Here is a 27441-nt window from a genome sequence, read left to right on the forward strand (position 1 = left end):
CCATCCAAGGTATTTGCCTATCAAACATTCTGACTTGTGGTTTTGAAGAAGTTGAAATTGTAAAGTTGACGATGACGGACAATCAGTAATATGAACAGCTCCACTGTGTCGACTTTGTCAACAGCGGAGCTAAAAATATTGTTTATGTAAATGTTTATAGACCTGTGATAGGCAAAAAGTATAGCAACAGCTCAGGTAAATTATGAAGTTGTCAGGAAAATACTAATAATATAACACTGCAAAACCAGACCAAATTAGACAACATACCAGACATTTAGATCATTGTTTTTCATATCACTTTTTACGTTGTAAGCATCTAGAGCAAAAAAAACATGATTGTTTGTATATCTATTTGGAGTTGGGTTAATATATTATTTAGATACTACTACTAGGTATTGTAATACCGGTAGTTATACAGTAGAAGCATTTCTGAATCAGCAAATGGATTATCAGGGCTTTGTGAAAAGTTTGACTAGATGCATTGTTGACTTTTTATTCCAACTACAAGTGTAAAGTAAGATCTAACCAAAACACCACATAATCTTAATAGTGCATGGGTAAATAGTCTACAAAGAATGAGTTCAAATTATTGATGACAATAATAGTCAGTTTAGAATTTTAATGAACAAGTCAAGTCATGACTGAGATCTGGTTGCGAAATTGCAGAAATACTAGATTTCTACACTGAATTCATAACATTAAAATGGCTGTCTTTCGGCCATCCCGAATCAGAGCGTGAAATAAATGGATGTGCATATTAATCAGCAAACAAAATGTGTAAGGTTATTCCAAGAAAAATGCCTGAGAAACACTGTGGGCAATTTCAAGTAATAACATTTACCAATCTTTACTACATTATAGGGCAAAAAGTCAGCTATACTGGATTGGAGCTATAAGTTCACATCATGTGTATAATTAAGTTTATTCCCCTCACAGTTTTTCACAAGGACTAGTCGATCTGCAAAGAAAGCTGACAGTGAAATGAAGCCAAGTCACCCAGTGATGTAAACCAGATTGAAATCTAAAACGCTGTAATGCAATTCTTCATTAGCTATACTTACCTTGCAGCATTTTACATCATAAGAGTCCCCTAGAGAATGTTTTTTGTCAAATGAATCCCCAGAACACTGAAAAGCAAGTACTCAAGCCAACGCAATTAGCACATCAAAATATTATCGAACTGAGATATTAGAGTAGTCAATTGCAATTTAATGATACTTAAAAATATTTTGTAAAATGTCCTAAAAGGAAATCATCATTACCTTAGTCACATATAGCTACAATGCCTCTTTATGATTTGAAATCTACTCAGTTGTTGCTGGTATAAGTGAAACTTAACAGAATGTATAATGTCTTAACATTGGAATTTGTATTGTTTAGCATATTAACACAGTAAAACACATTGGTATTGAGAAATCATGTGTTATACAATATACTTAATGCTACATTTTTTGAAGAAGGAAAAGACATTTTTGTGTTATTGCAAAAGATTAGCCAATTTCAGAAGAAATAACAATGACATTCCCAAAATTTTGAGGGAAACATTTCTCTATAGCTTTGGTGTAGTTAAATAGACAGTTAAAAATAGCATTTTTTACCAAAAATGACAAATATATTTACTAAAACTCAAAAATCAATCATAGTTTGCATCAGAGTCATGATCAGTACATTGTTTTTGCACTTGGAAATTGGCCATTTGAAAATTGCAGTGTTCACAATGACAATATTTTGCGAAAGTCATTGGGAGTTTGTCAAGGACTCCAGGAAAATATTTACTGCCATAAAATTTCATGATTTAACCCGACTCACAGAATTCACATAAATTTGTTTCTTGTGAAATTAAAATAGTTAAATTAGAGTAATATTGCTCATTAGGCAGTACGGTTGATAAGAAGCTTGTAGCATAAGTAGTCTTACAGGTTCAGCAGGGAATGTAGTTAATGAACAGTACAGAGTCACGAGACTCTTTGTGTTGTATTGTGGGCATACGTTTATGTAAAATGAGTAAATTCTATCACTCAAATTGTGGATTTGGCCTCAAAAGGTAATCAACGACGACATTTCTAGAATATTTATGGCAACTATGAATGAAAGATTATTTGAGAAACCACACATGTCGTTCACATTCATAAAATGCTTATAACATTGATTCCATACTAAAAAGAAACTAATTATAATCGATAAGAATAAGACTTTGAATTATTGCCAGAACATGTTGTTTGACAATAATTTTTTCCCTAAAGCATCATTAGTTTATAATAGTGCAATTCGTTTTATGATATTTTATTACTGTAATCTGAACAAAATTCATAATTATTTTAGTGCACATTCATTGGCCATTCAACATTCATAATTTATACCTTTCTTTTAACGATAATGATAAATGAATTTTTTTTTGGTTTTTGATTCATTATTTTCAATCCCGGGCTGTCATTAAAAGAAGCATCAGAAAAAGACTGTTTTTTGTACTCACAAGGTAAACATAACGCAACTATTACAACCTTGCCCTTCGAGAATCTAGGTATTAAATAAAAATTCAGGATGAAAACAAACTTGACTGGTTGTTACGAGTTTATCACACTAGTGATTATCTGACTTTGAGGACAAAATTTTGTACTTTAATACTACATGTTCAATATTCAATATCAAAGTCGTTTTTTGAATAATATAGTGAATTTCATAGAAATTCGCATATAATTTTGCGAAGAAAAACACAGGTAAAAATGATAAACAAACAGCATATTCAGTTACTGCACAGTCTATGTAACAGGTCTTGGAAAATACATTACTGACATCTGGTCTCATGACCAGCAGTGCAGTGCATTTCTGCAATTGTTTGTATAAAGTCTAAAAAAAATTAGCAAAATTTGTACATGTATGTATATATTTTAGAAATTGTACATTATATATTGTAAATATTATACATTATATAAAAGTTTCACCAAAATTAAACTTAGTGGACATTATACAATGATTGATAAGGTCAGTTTGAAGAAGAAGACAATTTTAAGAGAAATTCCACAAATATTTCAAAGAATATACTTGGAACAAGTACAAAATCAAACTTGGCTGAGATCCCACACTGGTATATACAATATCCTAGTTAGAAAGACATTTATTTGGTTTATAATTATTTGAGTAAATATTGTAACCCCCAAAAAAAGATTTAACAGGGCAGGCATTTCCCCCTCATATAACTTTCCTTATAAGAAAATGATCTGATAAGAATTGGTTGAGATATTGAAACCACAGGAAATGATAAGGCTACGAAGCCGACAAAAAAAATGGCAAGGATGGGGACAGACATTTTCTCCTTATATACCTCTGCCTTCACCTAATGATACGGGCAAGATAATAAAATAGGAATTAAGCAGAGCTATAGCGTAATTTAACTCTCTCACTATAAATGACCATTAATTGAAATTCTGACTCCAGACTGTCTAGTACACAAAGTAATCGCCCTTCCAAGACAGTAAAAGTCAAATCAAAACCTAGGAATTGTTAGCTTAATTGGTAACCTTTACATAGTCTAGTCGCTTGAAACAGGATCTAGAAATGTTGCAGTTTAGATGAGAAAATAATAATCCTAGGCGTGTTATTTTTTGGATAGAAAAATAGAGGGCTGCAAAGTACAATATGGGTCATCAAAAGAAAATGGCACAAAACTATGGTGCTGAAATATTGATTTTAAAATTCACTCACTGTAACAACAATCTGATGAAGGCTAATTCATACATGCAGAGACTGGATTTAGTTAAAATATGTTATTAATCTTGCTATTAATATTAAGCATAATGATACTGCATAATTATATCCACAGTACGACAAAGTGTCGCGACAGATTCACATTATATTGACAGCCTAATTATTAAAGACTGCAGGCCCCTGCTGCTCATAAATTTGTTTTTTAATTCTCGCAAGATACTTAGATTTGTATAATTACACATGTCTAGCTGGAAAAACTGGTTTATTCATCAGACATAGATCCTATGAATTTTAACCTGTTGATATTTGAAGCGCCCTCAATTGGCAGGATCTGTTACTTCTGAGTACCAGCTGAATGAATATTCAGTAACCCCTTATCACCTGAGGTCGTGATGTGATGTAAGAATTTTGTAGGAATTGTCATACCAATAAGATTAGTGACAGCTAAGTCACAGGGTTCAATAGTTTATGACATTTCTCATCGAACACAACAGTAGATTTGCATAATTAGCTACGTCAAAGTTAGACAAACTGGGTGAAGACTAACGTATGAAAATAAAACATGCAGGTATAAGACACACAGCCCAGTAAGTATGTGATAACCATGTAGTAACCTTTATCACTAAGGTTACACCCATTACCAGGCGCCTGCAAAATCTTGCATGTACCCCCCCCCCCCCTTCCCCGGCAGGCGTTGAACCACACTGATGGAAATGCCTCGCTACTGCAATGAGAAATTAGAGAAATTAGAGACATGATTAAACAAAATAATTAATAAATTGAGTAAAGCAATTAATTAATGCTCTATCTGCAATATAATACAACTTGCACATATCAATCAATGAACAGAGAAATTTGTCAGCATATTAAAAAGTTTTGTCACCTTGAAAAGTCTTTTTACAATCATGAACAGACTCAAAGAGCAGGCTTGTCAGACGAGCTTGTTTTTGAACTTGGCAGCTCTATTATAAATTTCCAAGCTCTGAACCCAGCAGTCTGCCTTAGTTTCAAACACTGGAATACAGTACATAAACCAAATCATGGCATGGCATGTGAGGAGAGTTCGCAATTCTTAAGATCCTTGAGATATTAGGAAATGAACATGTTGCGTAATTTTGAATAGCCTGCTACCAGCACTTGATCAATGGCCACAACATCGCCAATGAGTTACCTATAGAGCCCTCTGTTCATGAATTAGTGTAAGGAAACCTATAATAGTTACTAGTCACCATAGTGTGCATGTGGAATGAACATTTGATTTTAGTTGTCCCTGATCCAAGGCTTCCATCAGCAATAACAAAGTGCATGATCATCAACACTACCACTAACATCACCACCACCACCACCACCACTCCAGTTTGATCATTTTACCTCTAGTTTTTATAACTCTACTAGTGGTGATAGGGCCACAAAATGACTGTATTATACTGGAATTCAGTCAACCTTTTGGCTGGAAGAAGGCTTACTTGCAGCTCCCTGCATCTTCAGCCTGAGGCCAAGGCAGCCAATATCTTAGATGCCAAAGCTGACAATCTATATGGTGTTTTAATGTTTGGCACCTTAGCACATTAATTACCTTGATTAGTTTGTCATCAGCTAGTGGGGGTTGACTATCTGTATTTCTCAACCCACAAGGCAGACTCCTTGAATAAATGTGCATGATCGGCATTTCTCGATTTTGAATGCATTGTGTAGCAGCAGCAGTATTGAGCAGAGGAAGCAATAAAAGTTTCAACTTTTTATTGCATGAATTGAAGGCAGATGACAGAGTGAAATGTATTGCACTGAGACTCAAGTCTGGATATACATGTATAAATAATATAACAGATTTAACTGCATCAACACCAATAGCCACCAATCTATCACTTGGAGTCGAGAGGGTAGATATCTAAAGACTGAAGTAGCATTGTTGTCTTCAACCTTGGAGATCCCTTGGTAGCATTGCTTTGATTGCAAGCTCAGGTGATATAGTGATGTGATATAGTGGTGATGTGATATGATGTGATATAGTTGTGATGTGATGTGATATAGTTGTAATGTGATGTGATGTGATATAGATGTGATATAGATGTGATATAGACGTGATATAGATGTGATGTGATGTGATGTGCTGTGCTGTGCTTTTCCAATGTGACCTTAACAATTTCAACACAAGGTCGCTGAGAAGCCAGGGTAACCAGGGAAACAGGTAGCATGGCATGTTGTTGCTGAGTATTGATTTGAGTGATTAATGATCTTGTCACATTATGCTGCAAGATAACCAAGGCTTCCATGCAATTTACAGTGGACGCTAAAATATACTGAACTCAAAAATAAACTCAATTCCCTTTGAAACACTGTTAACATTTCTTGGAATATTCTTAGTGGTATTTGTTTTTGCACTTTCAATTTCAACTAGCTGACACTACTGACACAACCATAATCATGAGGGGTGCTGAGTGGTAAAAATTACAATAAGGAAATCCTAAACACTGTATAGTTTTGTTTTGGTTTTTTACCCATGTAGTACACATGTTATGTTGCGAAAGACTATTTAAATATGGTTGTAGACATGGCTGAGTAACACAAAATGTTGTGAATGGTCTTGTTCATACAAAAATTACAACTGTGGAATAGCCCTGTTTATCTCCGAATCAGTTGCAGAGACTGCTCTGTGGATGATTAATTTTTTGGGTGAGGTTTCTCTGTAATGGGACAATCTTTCACTTCCACCACCACGTAATGTTGTCTGGTCGACAGAAACATAAATGAGTTTTACCAAGGTACTGAAGAATTACAGCCGTTGACAAGTTTTTTGTACATGTACATATCAATAGGGCATGCATTTAACTACTCTGCTTTAAACACAGTGAGTGAACAAAACCATTTTGAAATAGTAGATTTTGATTACGATTCAAAATGAAATAAGATTTTGACTAATATCACTAACATTATCATTGTCAAAAATAAAGGATGATGCAACTATAGCCAACCAAATTTTGGTTCAAAATTTGATTAATCAGTCTAGATAACCAGTAACACACAGCTTTCTATAACAATGCTTGTGAACACCAGTCAGCATATGATAAAACAGGTTCAGTGAAATAAAACAGGAGGCGCCTTATAGTCTGTCCTTATAGTTCCCTTATAACCAACCACGGGCTATAACGGAACTAAACAATTATTACAACACTTTTTACAAGTATTTTTGCAGCAATATAATCCAATGTTGATATCTGACATACATGCTTCAGTTCATGCATGAAAGATTCCATGGTAACAAAATTACCATGTAATAGGAAAAAAAATTGTTTATGAGGCTACATTACAACCGACTACAGCTTTATGGCTGGTGCATGACAATTAGCGTTGTGGAATTAAGGCAATTTTACTGTTCATAAAACCAACATTGTTACCTACTTGCAAAATTGTATATTTGTTCTCATGAACCAACAGACTCAATTTAAACTACAGCATCAAACACTATTCAATGTTGCTGATTGTATGTACCTTCCATCCAAAACCTTGCCCAATTGGCAAATTTTCAGCAGGGAGAAATCTTTTGGGTACAAAATTTATTTACTAGTATCAGAAAACATATAGTGCAAATCAGAGTTTCAGAAATGTGCCGTATTAATCATAAATCATAATCAGTATTCTAATTTTAATAAGAGTAATTTTTGGACATTTAAATACATTCTGGCATTCAATTTCACAGTCATATTCAGAAATATGATATGAAACTGTGACAAGTGTGAAAGGGTAAACTCTGTTTTACAATAAGCTGTTATCACCAGGATACGTGTTAAATACTTCCTCGATTATCAGTTTATCTCTCCAAAATCCCAATTTCCTGTTTCTTTAAAAAACATTGCGCCGTTTTTTTTCATTAAAATCAAAGGTAAAAGATCGTACTGCAATACTTATAAATCACTTCCATGTTGTGTTGCGTTGTGCCATCTGGCTGTATTTGGAAATTCCCAAGTACGTTCAGCTGGCACCACTAAGCAATCTGATTGGTTGATAAGGTCTATCAGGTCTATTTGTGCACGAGTGTTTGCATGCGGCCAAAAACATTAGCTAATAGGTTGAATTTAAAATGCATTTCATGATAAAAAAAAAATATTTTGTACATGTATGCTATTATAACCACAACTGAGTAATAATCAATGTTTTAACAACTCAAAGAGAAATTAGAAATATTTGAATATATGGAAATTATGTGCAAATGATATGGAAATTATACTCACCAATGAGACCCCCCAGCAGACTCGCGTGATTCATTATCATTGACAGCCAAGAAAATCAATTTCTTACTTTCTAGATTCAATGGCTCCAAAAATATTCCAATATCTGAAACTAAAAACAAACAAGTCAATGACAAAGCCCATGTTTTTGGGGTCAAAAAGGTTCACTTTTACCCTTTGACCGATTTTCATAAAATTCACTACAGAGGTATATCGTTAAATTGTACAGATGCACGTCAATTCGTTTTTTGATCTGTGCATGTTATTAAGTATGTTTTGGGGTTGAAAAGTGTCATTTCCGCCTTTTCTAAACCAAAAAAGACATTTTGTTTCCCAATGATTTTTCTCTAAATATACTACATTGTATCTCCCACAGATTAATTTTCAATCTCCTCAACTGAATAGTTATAAAATTAATATAAAGAAAAATTGTTTAATAGTATATAATGGAGTTGACAAGAGTTGTGTGTGAAAACTTTAAGTTAGTTTAAATAGTTTTTAATAGAGTTAATCTGGGTCCTACTACAGTACAAGGATTGCTGCCGCTGCCCCGCGCGTTAGGTATTCCCCCTGTTCGCCTCCGCGCGTGCCCGGACACTCCCTCGTGTGTCCGGGCGTTAAATAGTAGGACCGGTTAAGGGTGATTTATTAGCAGAATCAAAATTTTTGTTAAATAATGCCATTTTTTGGTATTTATTGCTTGATGTTTTTCTTATTGAACTTGGAATTCCAGTGACTGCGACAATCACTGATAAGTTTTCAAATCTTGTCATAATTTTGCAATAGACATATTGCAAAGCCCATCACAAAGTGTTTGGTAAGGTAAAAAAAAAACATCAGATGGTTTAGGACAGATTTTCTGATTGTTCCACAAAGAAGAACCTACCGGGTATATGCCACCTTTGACCTAAATCCTAAAACTAACCAGAACCATCACAAACCACTAGTAAACAATGCTCTCACTGAATTATTAAATTAAAATATAAAAGCATTTTAGTAAAATTCATAATTAAGAAAGGAAAGCAAGAAATAGCAAACATTTTCCATATAATTTATCTTCAGACTTTGGGATGTTGTAAATTTTGAAAAAAAAATCTAAATTTACAAATAACAAAACACGAACATACGGTAAGCTAAGACTTAAAGTCAATTTCAGATGCAGAAAAAAATTCACAATGTTTGAACATCACTTGGATGACAGCCTTGGTGATATACGAGTGTTAAGCTTGGTAACTTTACTGGACAGTGTAATTGATTATAAACAAACCCAAATACAAAAAAATTAGGTCAATAATTAAACCTGCGGCATCCACCAATTTAAAGAAAATTTTGATATTTTTTCATTGAAAAATAATTTTGAAATTTCCATCAGAAATTTAATGTAGCAGATTAGGGAAATTGCAAATCCTAACCCTAGCTTAAAATCATCATGAATTTGTATCATCTAAACTTGCTGAATAACAAGTTATATATTATTTTATTATCAAATGTTATCACCTGATTTTCCAAATCATTTGCTAATTATCATTTGAACTTTGAGAACAAACTTCTTTCATTAATTAAAAATTGGAATTCAACCAATGATAAATGTTCAAAATAGAATGTAAAGTTAAAGTTCGTGTTCTTGTAATATTTGATGTTGACACTTGTGAAACTGGTGACTGGGGTTCAAAGTGGTTCAAGGTTTCATTGCTAAAACTAAATTGAAGTAAAGTAAAGTAGAAGATAATCAATTAACATAATGGAAGTTACACTCACTTTGTTCAATTAGAAAGACCATTTTAAGGTCAAAGACATTAGGTGAAATGGATGAATTTGTCAAACTGAGTTCATCACATTGAAGGAATACATATTTTATACTGTAAACTAGAATATTGGAAATCACATGAAGCAAAAAAATATGTCAGACTCAATGTAAACTGTTCTATAATTTTACGCTAAAAATCACTGTGACTCTTCCAGTGAAAAGTTCACTGCTACAAAATATCCCACCCTGAAATTAATGAAAATATGTTGACAATTTTTTAATGGCAAACAGCTGGTGGAGAAATAAGTTAATGAATTAAGAAGTCAAGAAAAATTAGTTCTAGACAGGGAGTCACCATGTCTTTTAAATTAAGTCGCCACAAACGAGTTCAAACTTTCAAATGTTAGGAATTATTAGTATGCCAGAGAAATGGACATAGATAAATTTTTACTGCTCTTTCCAATCTTAGAGTTGGTACAATGTACATCATGAATTAGTGGTAGCTAAATTAGCTAATCTTGAATTTGCAAAAATATAGGGTAGCTAAATGTAAATTAGCAACATCTTGAATTTAGCAAAATTACAGGAGAGCTAATTTTTTAGAAATAGCCAAAATACCAGGTAGTTAAATTAGCAACATCTTGAATTAGAAAAAATACAGGGTAGCTAAATTAGCAACATCTTGAATTGACAAAAATACAGGGTAGCTAAAAATTAGCAACATCTTGAATAAGCAAAATTACAGGGGAGCTAATTTTTTAGAAATAGCAAAAATACAGGGTAGCTAAATTAGCAACATCTTGAGATAGCAAAAATACAGGGTAGCTAAATTATCTACATTTTGAATTGGTAAAAATTGTTAGACAGAATGGAGAATATTTATAAAACATTTGAGCACAGTCCCTCTATCCCCGGTCTGGAAACGACTAGCATTCTTTTGTCTCAAACCACGTTGCGGGTAAACAAACAGTTCACACCCAGGCCGAGGGATTCAGGAAGTCTGACATTCAGAATATTCATTAAAATCAGCAAATTTGCCGTCATGCAAAGCAATACCTCATTGTATGACTTCACTTTGACGTCAATTTCGGGCAACTACAACGTAAACAAAACCTGTAAACAAAATTAGTACTATAAAAAACCAGCGTACCAACTTCATAAACATTCAGTTTCTGCCATGTAAAGATTAATATCAGGTATGATGTTCATCTTCTAGTTTTTATAGGGAAAAAACTTCGCGTACTAACATACTAACATCGCTAAACAAATCTTGTCAAAATGTTCATGTTAGCGTGGTCGATCGAAAAACCTGTGATATTTCTGATTCTTGGGGTTCCTAACAATTCAAGTCAACTATACAACAACTATTGATTTTATTCGATGCAAAAGTATAAAACAATGCTTCAATATTTGTATATAAATTATTTTTTAGCACTGAATAGCGTACCTTGTCATTTCAAAAATGTTGCATTTACATTTATGATCAAAAATGCGATTTAACATTAATAAAATGCGGTGTGCAAAATAACAAATCAGTCCACCAATTTTTAATGATATGTTTCGACCATAAAATATCAAAATCAAAGACAAATAATTGTTTCGCTTCGAGAAGTACCTGGTAAATAAAATGGAGTTCATTTCAATCACCCTAAAATCAAACACAAAGAATTTCTGGGTAAAGGTATGAAATTGTGTTGCGAAAATGTGTCACTGCTGGTAAAATAGATGAATTAATGAACAAATCGCCGGCTAAAATATACCTTATACAAATATCCTGATTAAAATATTATGTGAAAAAGCTCAAATTCTGGAATAAACAACTAAGTTGTAAAAAAACACATAGTATATATAATGACGATGTCAAAATAGTGACCGACTGTTTACTGATCACGTGCCATTGTTTCGCACATACCCGCAACGCGCCTTTGCCAGGAAAGGAGGTCAATTCACACCTAATACAATGACCATTTCCAGACCGGGGATAGAGGGACTGTGATTTGAGTGAGCTATTTTATATTTAAACATTTGCTGTACACTGATAGAAATGTTATTTCTAAAGATGCAATAAAACATAACAAATCACTGAAAATGACACAGTTCCCATTACATTTTTGAAAGTTCTCTTTGTGCTCGTCATATTAAAGCGGTAGGGTTGTTGCGAGCGTGTCCTTGAAACTTGAATTCCAAGTTAATTACAAGTTTATTTACATCAAAACACATGTTCTGTGTAGTAGTAATATGGCCAAAAATAAAAACAGCAGTTATTCAGCCATCTTTGATCTGAAAAAAAATGGACAAACGGATAGACTCAGGAACTCACGAACGGTCGGGACATGTATCCTAACATGTATAATCTATGTACTAAGTTTGAATGAAAACTGACAAAGCATGTCCAAAATACAACATTTAAAAATAAAAACAAGATGGATGCCAGTCGGCCATTTTGAATCGAATCGCTAAACCACTGCATGTGCATATGTCCCACATAAAGTACTAGGCACATGCAAAGAATGAACGGGATCGGTCCAAGGGATTCTGAGATATGACACTGGACGGACGCACAGACGCACGGACAGACGGAGACCGAATTATAAGTCCCCTTTTTCGGACTTCGTGCGATCGGGGACTAATAATTATTATTATTATTAAAACTCTGACTAATGTCAAAGATACTAAATTGGTAACTGGACTTTCACTATAATCATATTCACTCTTAAAACACATGCACTTGTATGATACAAGCGTGTCATTTGCAAAGTCAAAATAAATCATATCCTAATGAATAATATTATAGTAAATGCAATTTTTGTTACATGTGCACTTATGACGTGTGTGTTTATAGTGATAAGCTTATTGTACAATATTTTGAAAAAGATTTGTACTTTGTTACTTGATTGTAAAAGAGCAAGTTTCTAGACTGTAAAGAAACAAGTTACAAAAAACAGACATGGCTACAATATTCTATTACTGTAAAATATATTATTTTAGCTGGGATTAATTTTGCTGAAAAGACTTTTTTGGGTGTTTTGTAATGGAATTTATTTTCACTGATTTTTGACATGTCAAATGTAAAATACACATGTATAGGAAAAAAGGTATATTTACTGGATTTTATTTTCACTCAATCATTCCTTCAGCGAAAATAGCAAAAATTAATTCCAAGCGAAAATAAAGTATTTTACAGTATGAGCCTAATTGCATGTAATCCGGCATGAACTCATCTACAGTTCCAATATTCCAATATACGATATTAAATCAACATTATGACAATTTTATATAAAATGGTGTGAACACACTTGAAACATAATGAAATTTAAAACCATGATGAATTATCTTTGTGACACATATTCCAATTGACAATAGTATTAGTAAGAAGTAGTGACATGATACGAGTCAACAGACCCGTAATGAGATATCACAGCTGTCTTCCAATATCGCAGTATTTTAAAGTTGCATCAGAGCTGTATTAACATTTTCATGACCCTCCATACATGAATATAATGTCACAAAAAAAATGACAAGTCATGAATGCTAGCTTGAACATGAACAACCAACCTCATAAGTAAGTAAGTACATTCTGCTTTTTTCATAAAATCACTCACACTGCCACTATATAGCCAACATGTATACATGTAGTTTTAAAATAAATGTTTCACTGGACATGCATGCATGCAGTAGCCATGTCAAGTATGTGCCTGCTGATGTACATGTGCAGTAAATTTAGAGTCTAGATGAAAAAAATGGATTCATAACGTCGCTTCTTCAATAAGTGAAGATAAACATTAGGGTTGTCACAATAACAAAATCAGTAACTGAAATTAACCATGATGTGGCTATAGATACATTTAATAATTAACAGTTGAAATATTTGATTGAATCACAGAAAAGTCATGACATTGACATTGGCAAGTTGGTAGAAGAGGGGGGGAGGGGGGTCAATGTCAAATTGAAAATTATTTTATTTTACATATCAATTCCAGCAGTAGGTATTATTAGTTTCAGCATTATAGAATTCATCCATTGTACTTGAGAATTAACTTAGAAATAAATCCTTACCAACAATCCTTTAAACTCCTTAAATCTGATAGTCTCCTTTATAGCTTGATAGAAAACGCAGGTGTATACAGAGATTTTCCATTTTGAACTGATCCTCAATAAGAAATCAAGGAACCATATATACATGTACATGGTTCTATTCCATCATGCACCACTTTTAATTATTACCTGCAGATACTTGTTTTCAATTTTTTGCTGTTTGTTTGCTACAGGGTGTTTTATGCTATTGTTTACCTAACACAGAGTGTTTTTTTTTTTGTTTTTTTTTACATTGTCATGAAACTGCTATCAAGTGTTATTTTTATTTCCCATTAAATAAGCTGCACATAATACACATAGCACAAAATGTGTCTAGAACATTTAAATAAATTTACTTTATAAATCAAGAGGTGTTAACCTCGGGGTATATACTGTATACCTTTTGTAGTCAAAAGGTTAGTCATAGAAAGTCTTAGGTTAGCCTATACTTTTGATTCTATGGGGTGCTTGAAGTGGAGCAAATGATCAGCCAAATCAAATAGTAATAGCAATAGATTTGAAAAAAATACCTGTACACATGAAAACAGTGTGTCTTACCTGTCATGGTTATTGAGATCATGGAGGTAAAAAGAGATACCTCCATGTTGAGATTGAATAGGAAGAGAATTTGAATTACCCCCCCGGTATTGGCGATCTGCTCCGCTAGGATCGCCCTTATAATCACTTTTGTCATTTAGTGTGTATGATTTCTTCTGTGATTTTTTTGGCTTGGCCGATTTCTTTCAAACTTGGCAGGTAGGTCACACCTTCACCCTAGTTATTAGGAAAAATCCGCAAAAAAATTTTGGCCCACCGTTGCCATAGCAACAGCCAAAAAACTGATTTTTGGATAGCTTCGCTCCAAATGTATCTCCTCCTACAAATTTAGGATACAACACTTCAGACATAGCTCATTCTACTCAGCTTGAGTGTGGACACAAAGTTACTATTTGAATTTTTGATATCTTTTTTCATTACCGAGAAATTTGACCCAAAAGTTAGGGTAACGTTTCACCAGCAACGGTTTTTAACTCCTCTGTGATTTTTCGGCTCGGCTGATTTTGTTCATACTTCACAGGTATGTTGTACCGTCACTAATTGGAAAAAAATCCTGGCCCACCACTGCCATTGCAACATCCAAAAACTGATTTTTGAATACTTTCGCCCCAAATGTATTACCTTCTACCAGTTTTGTAATAGCAGTGTTCAAATGACCATGCTTTTTATTTTGGCCATGTTGCCCACTGGTAGGAGATCACCAGCGCCGACATTGTTACACTGTATCAACGTAATCCCAATGCAACTTTGAATGACTGTAAATGCTGCCTTCATTCTAGAAAATCCTATCGCAAAACAGTTGAAAATAATAAATGTAACAGCAGAATACGTCCTAGAACAGTCACTCTACTAGTAGAATGACTGTGGTCCTAGTAATAAACTACATTTGTAAGTGACTTCTAAAGACTGAATGGTGTTTGCGAACTTTGTATACGGGCCCATTTAGTTATAAACTGACGTTAGCTTCACGTTTATGTCACACCATGGAAACAGCCAAAAACATATTGCTTGTTTTTGAGCGGAGCGGATCGCCAACCAGCCTACCGGCTTCTTTCTGTTTGTAATTGCCATTAACTTAACAAAACAGTATGCAAAGTTATGTTAAACGATTGGAACCTTATTTTGTACACAAAGAATGGGTACACATGCAGTTTAAATTTAAATTTACGGTAACTAATTTAAATTATGTACATTAAGAATTTCGAGTGCCTTCTATATCGATATAAATTTTTAAGTTAAGCAGAATAAAAACAAATTGAATCATATATAACACAGTTACATGTAATTGCACCATACTTAATTAAAACTGCCCTACTCAAAATTCACTAGTAACAATATGCTAATTTTACTATTTGTATGTATAAAATTACTTTAGAGGTAAACTTCTCCCAAAAAATAAAACTACGTGTACTACTGGTAATATTTCTTCTACACACAACTATCCATTAAACTAATAATGTCATGTGAATTTCTCCCTCACTTTGCCAGTAATTTTTTCGGATATTCAAATTATCAGTGTAATTATTGAATTTAAAGATCGAAGCACACTGTAAATTATTTTGCTAATAATATTAAAATATTGATGTTAGTATAAAAATTGTACTATTTATATTATTAGTAATATTATTAAGATCTTATAATTATCAATAACTATTTCACACGTTTGGCACACAATAACATTTTGCCATGTATCAATCAGCTGATTATAAATTAATTGCATCATATAAATCATAGTTAATACTTGAAAACAAATTATGCTAATGAATAATAAATAAACACAGTCCCTGTGGGTATCAAAATGATCTTTTATGAATTACGTGTAAATACCAGAAATCCCAAAGAAAAGAATGGACTATGTGTGAAAAGAAAACAATTTCATGCAATTACCTAATTATTTAATTGTGCCAATTGAAGTTGGCATGGTTCTTGCTGGTGATGTGTCAGAATTACACTGACATTTGTATGACAAATTATGTCAAAGATACAGCATTGGGACATCATTTCTTTAAAACAACATGACCATTAATCAGCGATATTGACACTGATCTACCAAATTTGAATGAACTACGTCTATGTACGATCAAGATCCAATTCTGGAATGGCAGAAATACTTGATTTAGACACATTTTTAGCACTGAAATGGCCATCATTCGGTCATCTTGATTTGGATCATGGAACCAATTCATGTCTATATGAAATATATGATGTGTGAGGTACATGTCACAGATATGGCCCTGGAACAGTATTTAAATAAAAATGATGTGCATAAAAAAAACATTAAAATATTCAAAATAAACATACCATGATATAATAAAATATGTCCATGCAAGACTAAGATCTGGTTCTGGAATAGTAGAAATGCCTGATTTTGATGGATTGTTATCACTAAAATGATTGATTCAGCCATCTTGAATTGGATAATGATACAAATGCAGGTGCATACATGTATGTATGATATGTAATGTGTGTGTGAACATTTGATGCAATCGAACATAGGATATGTTATCAGCCAATGCAATTCTGAGATACATGTACTGGTAGACAGATGCTCAGATTTGAAACTATATCAAAAACCCAGTTTTCAAATGACGGCCATACAAGAACAAAGAAGAGGATGTCACAGTATTTGTAAACATTTCTACATCAGTCAGGCATCAAATTGTTAAAGTTCACTTACTCAGTTAATCCTTCAATCTGTATGCTAAGTTCAGTCTGTGCAGCACAATTAGGTACCAAGGAAAGATGATTAAAATTATGTGGTTTATCAGGTAAGGCAGTCTGTACATGATCAGATTTCCAGTCAAAGTGCCCTAGTTAGTTTCTTTGATTTCTCTATCCAAGTGTACTTTATTTATTTATAGTGCTAGATTAAATTACTAGAATTCCAAGTAATTAAATTTCCAGTTCCACCTGCAATTTCCTTACTGTTTAACATGGAATATATACTCCCAAATATTGTGGGGCAAAAGAACAGGAAATATAATTAGGATAAGAAGATTACTTGATACGTAAAATCAACTGAGTGATGATGATAAGCAAATCAAACATATGCAATCAGTCAAACTTCAGTTGAATATAAAAATGAGGTTGCGATTCTTTGCTAGGTAAAAACATAGCAGTCAGCTATTTACATAATGTATTAAATATAACCAGTTATTTTATAGTTAGTATTCAGTTGAATAGAAATGAGAACAATGAGACTTTGTTAAGTGAAATATACAGTCAGTTATCTACATGAGGCCTCGCCAAAATAAAAAAAAAAATGATCAAATTGTTATACAATTGAACCGCATGACTATTTGCCAGGTAATATTATCTTGAATAAACTTTTTGAATGCCATAATGTTGGTATTTAGACCATTTTGCAAATTTCTTTATAATTTCTTAATTTTGCATGAAATTTTTCTAAAAAAACATGGAAAGATATGTATAGGTTTATGTTGAGAAACTAATAGTGTGGCTTTCAAAAGGTTAATTATTAGCTTTAGTTAGATGTGTATACTGTAAACTGTTATAAATTTTCACAATTATTATATATTTTCAAATGAAATGTTAAAATTTTAATGATTTGATTATTTTTGGAAATAAATGGCTGCCAACACAGTTAAATTCTTATTATCAGCCAACATCAATAGAATAGTTGACATGATAATAAATATGTTGGTTTTTGGGGACATAAATGGCTGGCTCCTACGTGCACTGACGCCATCTTGTTTATTTTTTTAGTCCACTGAGTGTAGGGTTTTGATATGATTGCAAACTCATGGGTTCTTCTGTACTGGGTTATTGATGCAATTGTCTAATGCTGGATTACTAGCCGTTTCACGTAAATGATGTGCCCTACGACAATTGTGGTTTATGAGGTTATTTGAGTATTGCATGTTCCAGTCAATTTAAAGACTCTAAGATCTATAGATTAGTAGTGCAGTGTACATTGTATCAATCTGCTATGTAGCAGAAGTGACAATTTTATTACATACATCTTTAAAAAGGATAGGATGCAATGTTATCTGTGATATATGATTAACTTGGTTCTGACATGTATGAGGAAATGACATCTTGGTTTATGTGCCTAATGTGTATGGGGAATTCAATGTTGAGATCTTTCTGAGTTGCAAATTTATTTCGTGGTGCTCGTCTTTGGATCTACGTTAACAAAATTGGTCAAGGTGTACAAATGAAAATAAAATCATGGCTGCTAGTTTGGTCATTTTTTCACAATAAAATCAGATGTGCATTATAGCAAGAATAAAATCAGCCCGGGACATGCCTGAGAAACACTGATTTCAAATGTTGCTGTTTGGCGTTTTTTGTACAAAAATTGTTATCAGTCGGTCAAAGGTCAACTGAACAAAAAAACCAAATCAATGTGCACATTCTCCATACAACTTCAAACCAACCTTCAACATAATCAGTCAAGGTATGTCAAAGAAATGTATGCACAGATGGATGGTCAGAACCCAAAACATAAGTAATCATTTTGAATTTCGCCAAATGAAGATAACTAGATATTGTACAATAAATGAATAATTATGAAATTAGATTTTATTCTATCCAAAGTAAATTATGCATATCAAGCGTCTGAAGAGCCAACATTAGAAGACTATTCACTAGCAACAGAGATACTGTCACGAACATGTACTGTACATTTGTGATATAAGTGAAGTTATATGACATTATCCAAAATTAATAAGGAAATTAATATTTGGGAAATGTTAGAACCAGCTTTTGAGTCAGAAAATTAGATTATTGCAACAGCGACAGTAAAATTACTGTTAACTCAATACAGAGTTGCAATGATTCATGGGAAAAGCTTTGTTGGTTTTGTAGAGCTATTCCATAGGAGTACGGAACTGATTAAAATGAACATCACATACCACACTGGAACTGTAGTGAATTGAAGATTCCAATCTAGGAGTGCACGATCTCTAGGTATGGGATTTCACACTCACTGTCAAATACTCCCAACACCTAATACCAGATAGGCAAATACTATCACTATGGTGCAGTTAATTAAATAGAAAATACATTACCTGAATATTGGCTGAATTAAAAGATAAAGTTGACATGTTTCATTAGACAGTACAGCACAAGAAATCATCAATCCACACAAATGATGATTGCACTATAGAACATGACTGAATTAATCAATGCAACCTACTGTGTTCCAGGGGAAAATGTAGGACAAGAAATTTGTATTTTTTCCTTTCCTTTGGTTAATTTTGAGATTGTTCTCCAACTGTGATCAGAATTTGTGATGATTTTGATTAATATTACATTAAAATACCATAAGCATATACAATAACTACTTTTTGAATATTGAAGTTTATTGAAGTTAGTCCAATAGGTGTATACTCACATCAGTTTGTCGCTCAGTGATTTTTCTAGCTAGATTTAATGTTTCCCTCTTGTTGTATTATCTTAATAATTTGTAATATTATTGGTAGTATCAAATATTAGTTTAAATGTTTTTGTATTATTAAAGTGACAATGATTTCAAAGTCAAGCATATGAGTGGCTAAAAAAATAAGAAAGTTTACAGAGACCAGAAAATACCCATGCATAACGTTTGAAAGTATCGTAGGCTTTTTTATGAAACTTACCATGATTATAATTTTTGTTTAATATTAATGTATGTATGTATGTATGTATTGAACATAAATTGTATAAATACAAAATAGTGCAAATGAATGTATTAAAAGAAATTGAACGTGAAAGCATGATGTAGTTACTGTAATGTACTTTATTTTCGCTTGGAATTAATTTTTGCTATTTTCGCTGAGAGGATGATTCCGTGAAAATAAAATCCAGCGAATATACTTTTTTTCCTATATTTCACATTAAACTCATCAAAAATCAGTGAAAATATATTCCATACGAAACGCCCAAAAAGCCCTTTCAGTGAAAATTAATTCCAGCGAAAATAAAGTATTCCACAGTATTTGAAATTGCAAGTTAATATCTTGCCAAATCTTCTAATTTTCCATATTTTGGCCACTTTTTAATACAATACAAAATAGCAAACACAAGTATAACAAAAAATGAAAATGTGCTCACTTTTTTTGATTTGCATATTTGCATTCATGTATATGGGCAAAAACCAAACTCAACCTACTGGAACATTGAATCGGACAACTTCTGATTTAACTAACCAAGGTTTTAGAATAAGAGGTATTAATTTACACAAACAAAATTATAATCATCTTTCAGAGTTGTAGTTTATGAACACAACCATTAGCTAATCGTCTTTTATTATTAGTATGCATTTTCATTATAAAATTTGCATGACTGCATAAATTTCTACATGCTTATACACGATATCTTAGCATGCTACTAGCATGAGAGAAACTCAAAATAATTAAATTAGCTGGGCATGCACATAGCAATGTGCATGGTTTTAGCATAGCCATGCACATGGTTAAATAGGTCATTGCCATGCACATGGTTACATGATGTAGGTCATATTGCCATGCACATGCTTAGGTCATATTTCCATGACCTTGGTCAGGTCATGTTACATGTACTAGTACATTACATGAACACACCAAAAACATCAAAATTAACGTAGGTCATGGGGGCAATGAATACCTCAATTTGAATGTGTTTTAAACAATCAGATTTTTACTTCACAATTTCAACCAGTCCAATGCAATTTGAAATTGGGTGGGTGTCTGTAGAATACCAATAAGCTCCAATTTATATTTGCTGGAAAATTACTCCCACTCAAATTATCTTTCTAATACTGACAATTAATGCAAATGGATATCTGTATGACTACATTGGTTAACACTAGATTCAGTAGATAAATGCAGGGTACATGTAGTTGACACATCCATCTGTTTTAAATTCATGACAGATCAACACACATACAGTTTTAGATTTGATGGTGTCTTCATGATGTACATGAACAGAATGAATTTCAAGCTGTTACACATTTTTGACAAAAACTGAACAAATTGCCTTACCAGCATGACACAAAAAATGTATGCATGTATTCATGTATCATGCCCAATATTTTCGAGTGCATGCATAGTGAATATCACAATGGAAGCAATCTTTATTAATTGTACTGGAATTTGATGTTGTAGGATCAATTACTTTACTCATTTTGGCACTGCACCTGAGCTAACTATGATCATTTTAAATTTTCTAAGTTAGCACCAATTTATTGTTTATTGACTTTTAAATAATCTGAAAAACTATATTAATTTCAAAACCTGCCATTTAGGCTTACAATGGTGTATTTAGAGTTTGCTCTCTGTTTGATACAGATAAATTAATGTGGAAATCTAAGCAGAAAAAAGACATGTCATACAGTTAAATGTTTGATTCACATTCCACAGTAAGAATTGACTGGTTACTATCACATGTACCACCATGCAAGTACTCACACTTGTATGCATTTGACATATAACTATTTCACAAAAACGTTAATTTAAAATTAATTTACCTATGCTATAAATACAACTGTGTGGCAGTAATAATAGTTATTGAATTTGCTTTGAGGAAATGCTATGATCATAACATTGCTTCTGCTAACACAAAAAAAATGCACAAGATTGAGATACCTTCAGCAATCATGATTTCATTAGCATTCTGTAATTAACACACTTAAACAGAATTATAGTTCTACAACTATGTGTTTTTACAGTATTCAGTGCATGACACTTGCATGGCTTCCTCACTTTTTATGTGTGTTGGCGTAGTTTTATTTTAGGGGAAGTCTGAGGCGTGGGTACAATTCAGAACCTTTTTTTTCCAATTTTACTTGAAAATGATCATTATTTTAATAATAATAATGAAAATTTGTTTACAAATGTTCATTTAAGGACAATAGAAACCCAAAACTTAAATGTATAATATGTTTCACAGGCACTTTAATTTTAACCATGTTGGACGTAGCACCTGGCAGTTCAATACTGTTAAGCATGCAAGATTATAACCATGCAACATGGTTATATTTTCATTGAGCATGTAGTGCTATAACATGAGCATGTGTGAATTCCACAAGCCAAGTTCTTTTTGAACTTTGCATTTCACATGGCTATAAGAACTGTGTATTAAGCAGGCTATAGGATTTAGGTGTTTAAACATTAACAAAAATTACTGTCATTCAGAGTAGTCTATGGTACAGCCATTTGCCAATCAACAACATGTACTTGTATTTCATAGATCTAAACTTCATTTAAGGTAGAGATGCAGTTTACCTGACAGGTATTTTAATTAGTTAATTAAGAAACCAAGATGACCTCCCTTGTCCACAAAACTATACATTTTCGGAAGACTTATTGTATGAATTTTAAAGTTTTGTTAGTATTTTATTTTTATGGACACTGTAGTTTGAAATATGCACACAAATGTGCTTTTTTGGTCAAAAGTGATTTAAAAAAAATTAGCTTCTAAACCATGCTTCTGTTTCCTGGTTTATGTGTACATCTGTTTACTATGAAGAAAATGCCGTCTTGAAAACTGTCTACCAGTTGTCAATTTTGTAAGGCAGCAGCTCAAATTTCACTATTTCAAGTTTATGCATAAATTAACACCCAGGCTAGTTGTCTGTACGATTGCTGTAACACTATTCAACTAAATACAATGCCCCGACGGCGTTTTGAAGATAAACACATTGTCAATCATTTGTGAAAATTTCAAAACAAAAGATCAAAGCGTCTACGAGCTATTTTTTTTTAAGTTCTGGAATGTGCACTAAAAAGAAGCTGAGATAATTGCTAATTTGCATAACAATTCACTCAGTAAGAAGTTTGCTAATGCTCATAATTAAAATGGCTGTTACAGTTTCAAATTTAAATGACAATATTGTATTATCGTTTTGTAAAAAGTTAAATACAGTGCATAATATGGAGATCCCGTCATTTCTTTTTTCCACCATGTTTTTTTTTTATTATTTATGTACAGCCTTGGTAAATCTTGCTAAGCATTCAAAAGGGATAATTTTGCACCAGTTATCTATATTTTAAAATCGTTTTTTGAGTATGTTCCACTATTCACAATTCTACAAAATTTCAACAGTCCATAGCCAAGACTTTTTGGATAATAAAAAGCAAACAAAAAAATTTCACTCTCAAGTGCCCACGAACCTGCATCTTTACCTTAAACAATGGTCTAGATGCCTAACAAATTTTATTTTAGTGCCCTTTGATATTCCCTGTATTATATATATGCTAAGGCAATTTTATCTAATTTAGCATTGAAAATGGGTTGCTAGAAAGCTTTAGCTCTCAACTGCAAAACATAAGCTTTATAATATCATGTATACTAGTTAATGCACACTTGATGATGAAGTATGTAGTGGGCACTTAATCTGTTACTCCAATTATGCCTGCACTTGAACTTCAAGGGTCAACATACAAGCTTAGTATATTTATGAACAAATTTGTTGTCATTCACATTTTTTAATTTGTGTGCTTACTGGATATAAAGTGATTTTGATTTAAATTTCAATGACAAATTCATTATTGTGTTGTGATGGAAATATAAGTTATAGCCAAAATATTGACTTAATATGTTTTAACCAATATTTTGGTTTATTCTTTTAAACAAAATCATTCAAAGATACACATGTACAGGTTTTGCATTCAATGATTATCCTGGTCTGGACAATACTTCCCACTGACATGTGAAATACCAACATTGTAATAATATCATTGAGCAAAATATTCAATTTTAAAATACTGATGCCTCATTATTGTCTTTGAAAAATGATTCAAGAAATTAATTTAAAAAAAAAATACATGATGTTAGAAAAAAGAGCAAATTTGAAAACATGAATGTACATGTATGTTTCACTATTTTCACTTTAATGAGAGCTGTCAAATTGCCCATTGACCCTAAGGGACTTTTATACCTTATTTCATCTATATTCTGCATTGGATATCACAAACTGTGCCAAAAATTAATTTAAAATAATGAGAGGTGTATAAATCAAATTTACTATAATACTGCCTCAAATATCTAATACTCCTGTAAAGGTTATTTGTATACAAGTATTAAACTTACACTTTAACTTGTCCCTGATACATATTGTAAGTATCAGTTCAACAAGTTCAACTGTGATTGTGATCTCTCTCTATCTTACTATTATAGCCCCAAGCAAAAAGATTTTTACATTTATTTCAATGATACATGTGCAAAATAAACATTTACCCCATAATCAAGTACACAGCCGATGGCTATAATTGCACCCTCCTATCCAAATGTAAAATAGTGCCAGAGGGGAAGCGTACAATAGAATTATAAGACTATATACCAGATATAGCGATCAAGTAAACAAGCAATGTTTCTTTTATGAAACCACTGCCTTAGATACAGTCATACCACAGTGATCGAAGCATGAAAGGGGAAGAATCAATCTTAGGGAAGAGTTGTAACATACATGTATACGAGAAAACAATATCTTTTCAGTTCTGTAATTGAGTATGGAGAGACAAAAAGTTGACAGCAGGCAAATATAAAAAATAGGTATGTCAAGTTACTATACCATCTGTTCGCTCACCAGGGCAGTAAGACATCAGGAATGCTACCAAGTTGAACCACTGAAGCCGAGTGCACTGTACTAATAAGCCAGGCGACATTAATCAATATTATTTTAACTGTTGTAAATTCAACAAGTAAATTCACAGTTGAGTTAACAACAAAGAATAGATGCATTAGAGTAACACTGCCAGAAAGATAAACCCGTTTTTAAAATCTTATGATGTAACAGTTTCAATCTTCACATATTTTTCAAAAACTGAACAACCAGTCAGTGAAATGAAAAATCTCATTTGTAAACTGCTTCAGATCTGAATCAAGTAAGCTATAAATCAAATTTCTATTTATTAACACTAGTACATTGATTTGGCTATAATATAATTTCCTAAGTGCCTTAGGCTGTTGGCCTCAAACATTTTGATTACTTGAACAAAAAAAATGCACATTTAAATTAATACATACATTGTATTATACAACAATTCCAAGTACAACAAATCTTAGCTTCAATGCCTTCCAGTTTATCCTCTTTATTTCTTGTGTTAAAGTGCATTCCTATTCCAATCAAAGAAAGCTTAGAAAGAACTCCCGTGTGCTGAGAGTATTAGAGACACATTAAAATTAATTCAAAATTACTTGTACTTGAGATATTGATGGAAAAGCTGAAAACTAATTATGCAAATCAGAAAATTAAAATGTCGAGTGTAAAACTAATAAGGTCTGCAAAATGTAACATACCATTTATCTATTTATATGAACAGATTTTAACCCAAAACTGATCATATTTGTACATTGTCCTAGAGCATCTATGTTGAAAGTTGAAATGTGATAATTAGTACTTGAGATATCAGTGCGAAAGTTGAAAATTTATTAATTATGCAAATTAGGTGATTAATATGCATAAATATATAATACCAACAACTAATTGGTTCTCTGCATAGTTTAGATTCATTTAAAGGTGATGATTAGTACTTGAGATATCAGTGAAAAAAATGAAAATTAAATAATTATGCAAATAAGTTAATTATTATGCACAATTATTTACCCCAAAACAAATCAGATCTCTGCATAGTCCTAGAGGATCTATGTACCAAGTTTCATTGAAATGTCATGATTAGTACTTGAGATATATGTGAAAATTAGGTTATTAATATGCACAAATATTTATCCCAAAACAATCGATCTCTGTATAGCTAGAGCTTGAGTATCCATGTACCATGTTTCATTGAAATGTAATGCTTACTACTTGAAATATCAAAAGCTGAAAATTAATTTATTATGCAAATTAGGTAATTAATATGTACTGATATTACTCTAAAAACTACTAGATCTTCGCAGTGTCCTGTGACATCTAGGTACCAAGTTTCATTGAAATGTGATGATTAGTAGTTGAGATATCAGTGGGAAAGCCAAAATATTACTAATCATTATGCGAATTAGGTAATTAATATGCACAGATTTTCATCCAAAACTAACCAACCTGGCATTAGTTCAGAGCATCTATGAACCAAGTTTCATCAAAATCCAATGAGTGGTTCTTTAGATATCAGTGGAACAGTCATGGAGCAGCTAAAAATAAGCTAAGTATCATGCAAATTAGGTAATTAATACGCACAGATTTTTACTAAAAACTAATCAAATCTGAGCATAAGTTCAGAGCATCTATGTACTAAGTTTCATCAAAATTCAATGAATTGTTCTTTAGATATCAGTGGAACAGACGGACACACACATACAGACAAGGTAACTGCAAAGACACACAGGAGTCAATAATATTAGAAGTCATTTCAAAAGATATAGTAGCCCCCCATCAATAATTTACTACACTGAAAATTTAATTTAATGCAGATTAGGTAATCAGTGAGCACAAAATTTAATGGTAAACCGAACATGTGTCTGGCTTATCCCAGAGCATCTATGTACCAAGTTCCATTGAATCTGAGAAGTGGTTGGGATACTGGTAGAAAAGCTAATATGCAAATTAGGTCATTAATGTACATTGTATGGATTTCAACCAAAAACTAATCAGGGCTGCACACTATCCCAGAGTATCTATGTATCAAGTTTTATTGAAATTTGCTGAATGGTTCTTAAGAAAAAGTGAAAAAAATTAAAATTGGCTAATTAATATGACTAATTATTTAGATAATTAATATGCACAGATTTCAACTAAAAACTAAATCAGGTTTATGCATTATCTTAGAGGATTTATTTCTCAAGTTTCAATGAATCTGTTTAATGGTACATGTGAAGCAAGTGAAAGTGCTTTAAATTGGCTAATTTATATCCAAATTAGGTAATTAACATGGGCAGGATTTCAACCAAAAATTAATCGGATATTTTCCCAGAGCATCTTTTTATCAAGTTTTTATTGAAATTAGTTTAATAGTACACAAGAAAAAAATAAAAATGCCTAAAATTTGATAATTAATATGTAAATTAGGTCACTAATATGCACAAATTTCAGCCAGAAACTAATCAGGTATGAGCATTATCCCATTACCGACTCCCATTATGGCCACCAGTCAGCCATTTTGAATCCGATCTGAAAAATAAAATGTTGTGCATCAGAAACCCGTAATGTCTAATTTATGTACTAAGTTTGAACGAAATCCATTCATAAATGCCAGAAATGCTTGATATTCG

At 32.5% G+C, this 27441-nt stretch overlaps 1 protein-coding gene across 1 annotated transcript in view; it reads right to left on the bottom strand.

The window, feature by feature from the left end:
- Positions 1-27441, bottom strand: part of LOC100370359 (sentrin-specific protease 8-like) — a 131056-nt gene that overhangs the window by 38678 nt on the left and 64937 nt on the right. The window contains exon 3 of the mRNA XM_085497056.1: positions 7935-8043. Coding sequence (XP_085353182.1) covers positions 7935-8043 — 109 coding nt within the window. The remainder of the gene's footprint in view (positions 1-7934; positions 8044-27441) is intronic.

The sequence above is a fragment of the Saccoglossus kowalevskii genome, chromosome 3 (genome assembly GCF_978046115.1).
Source record: "Saccoglossus kowalevskii chromosome 3, keSacKowa6.1, whole genome shotgun sequence".
NCBI classification, from domain to species: Eukaryota; Metazoa; Hemichordata; class Enteropneusta; family Harrimaniidae; genus Saccoglossus; species Saccoglossus kowalevskii.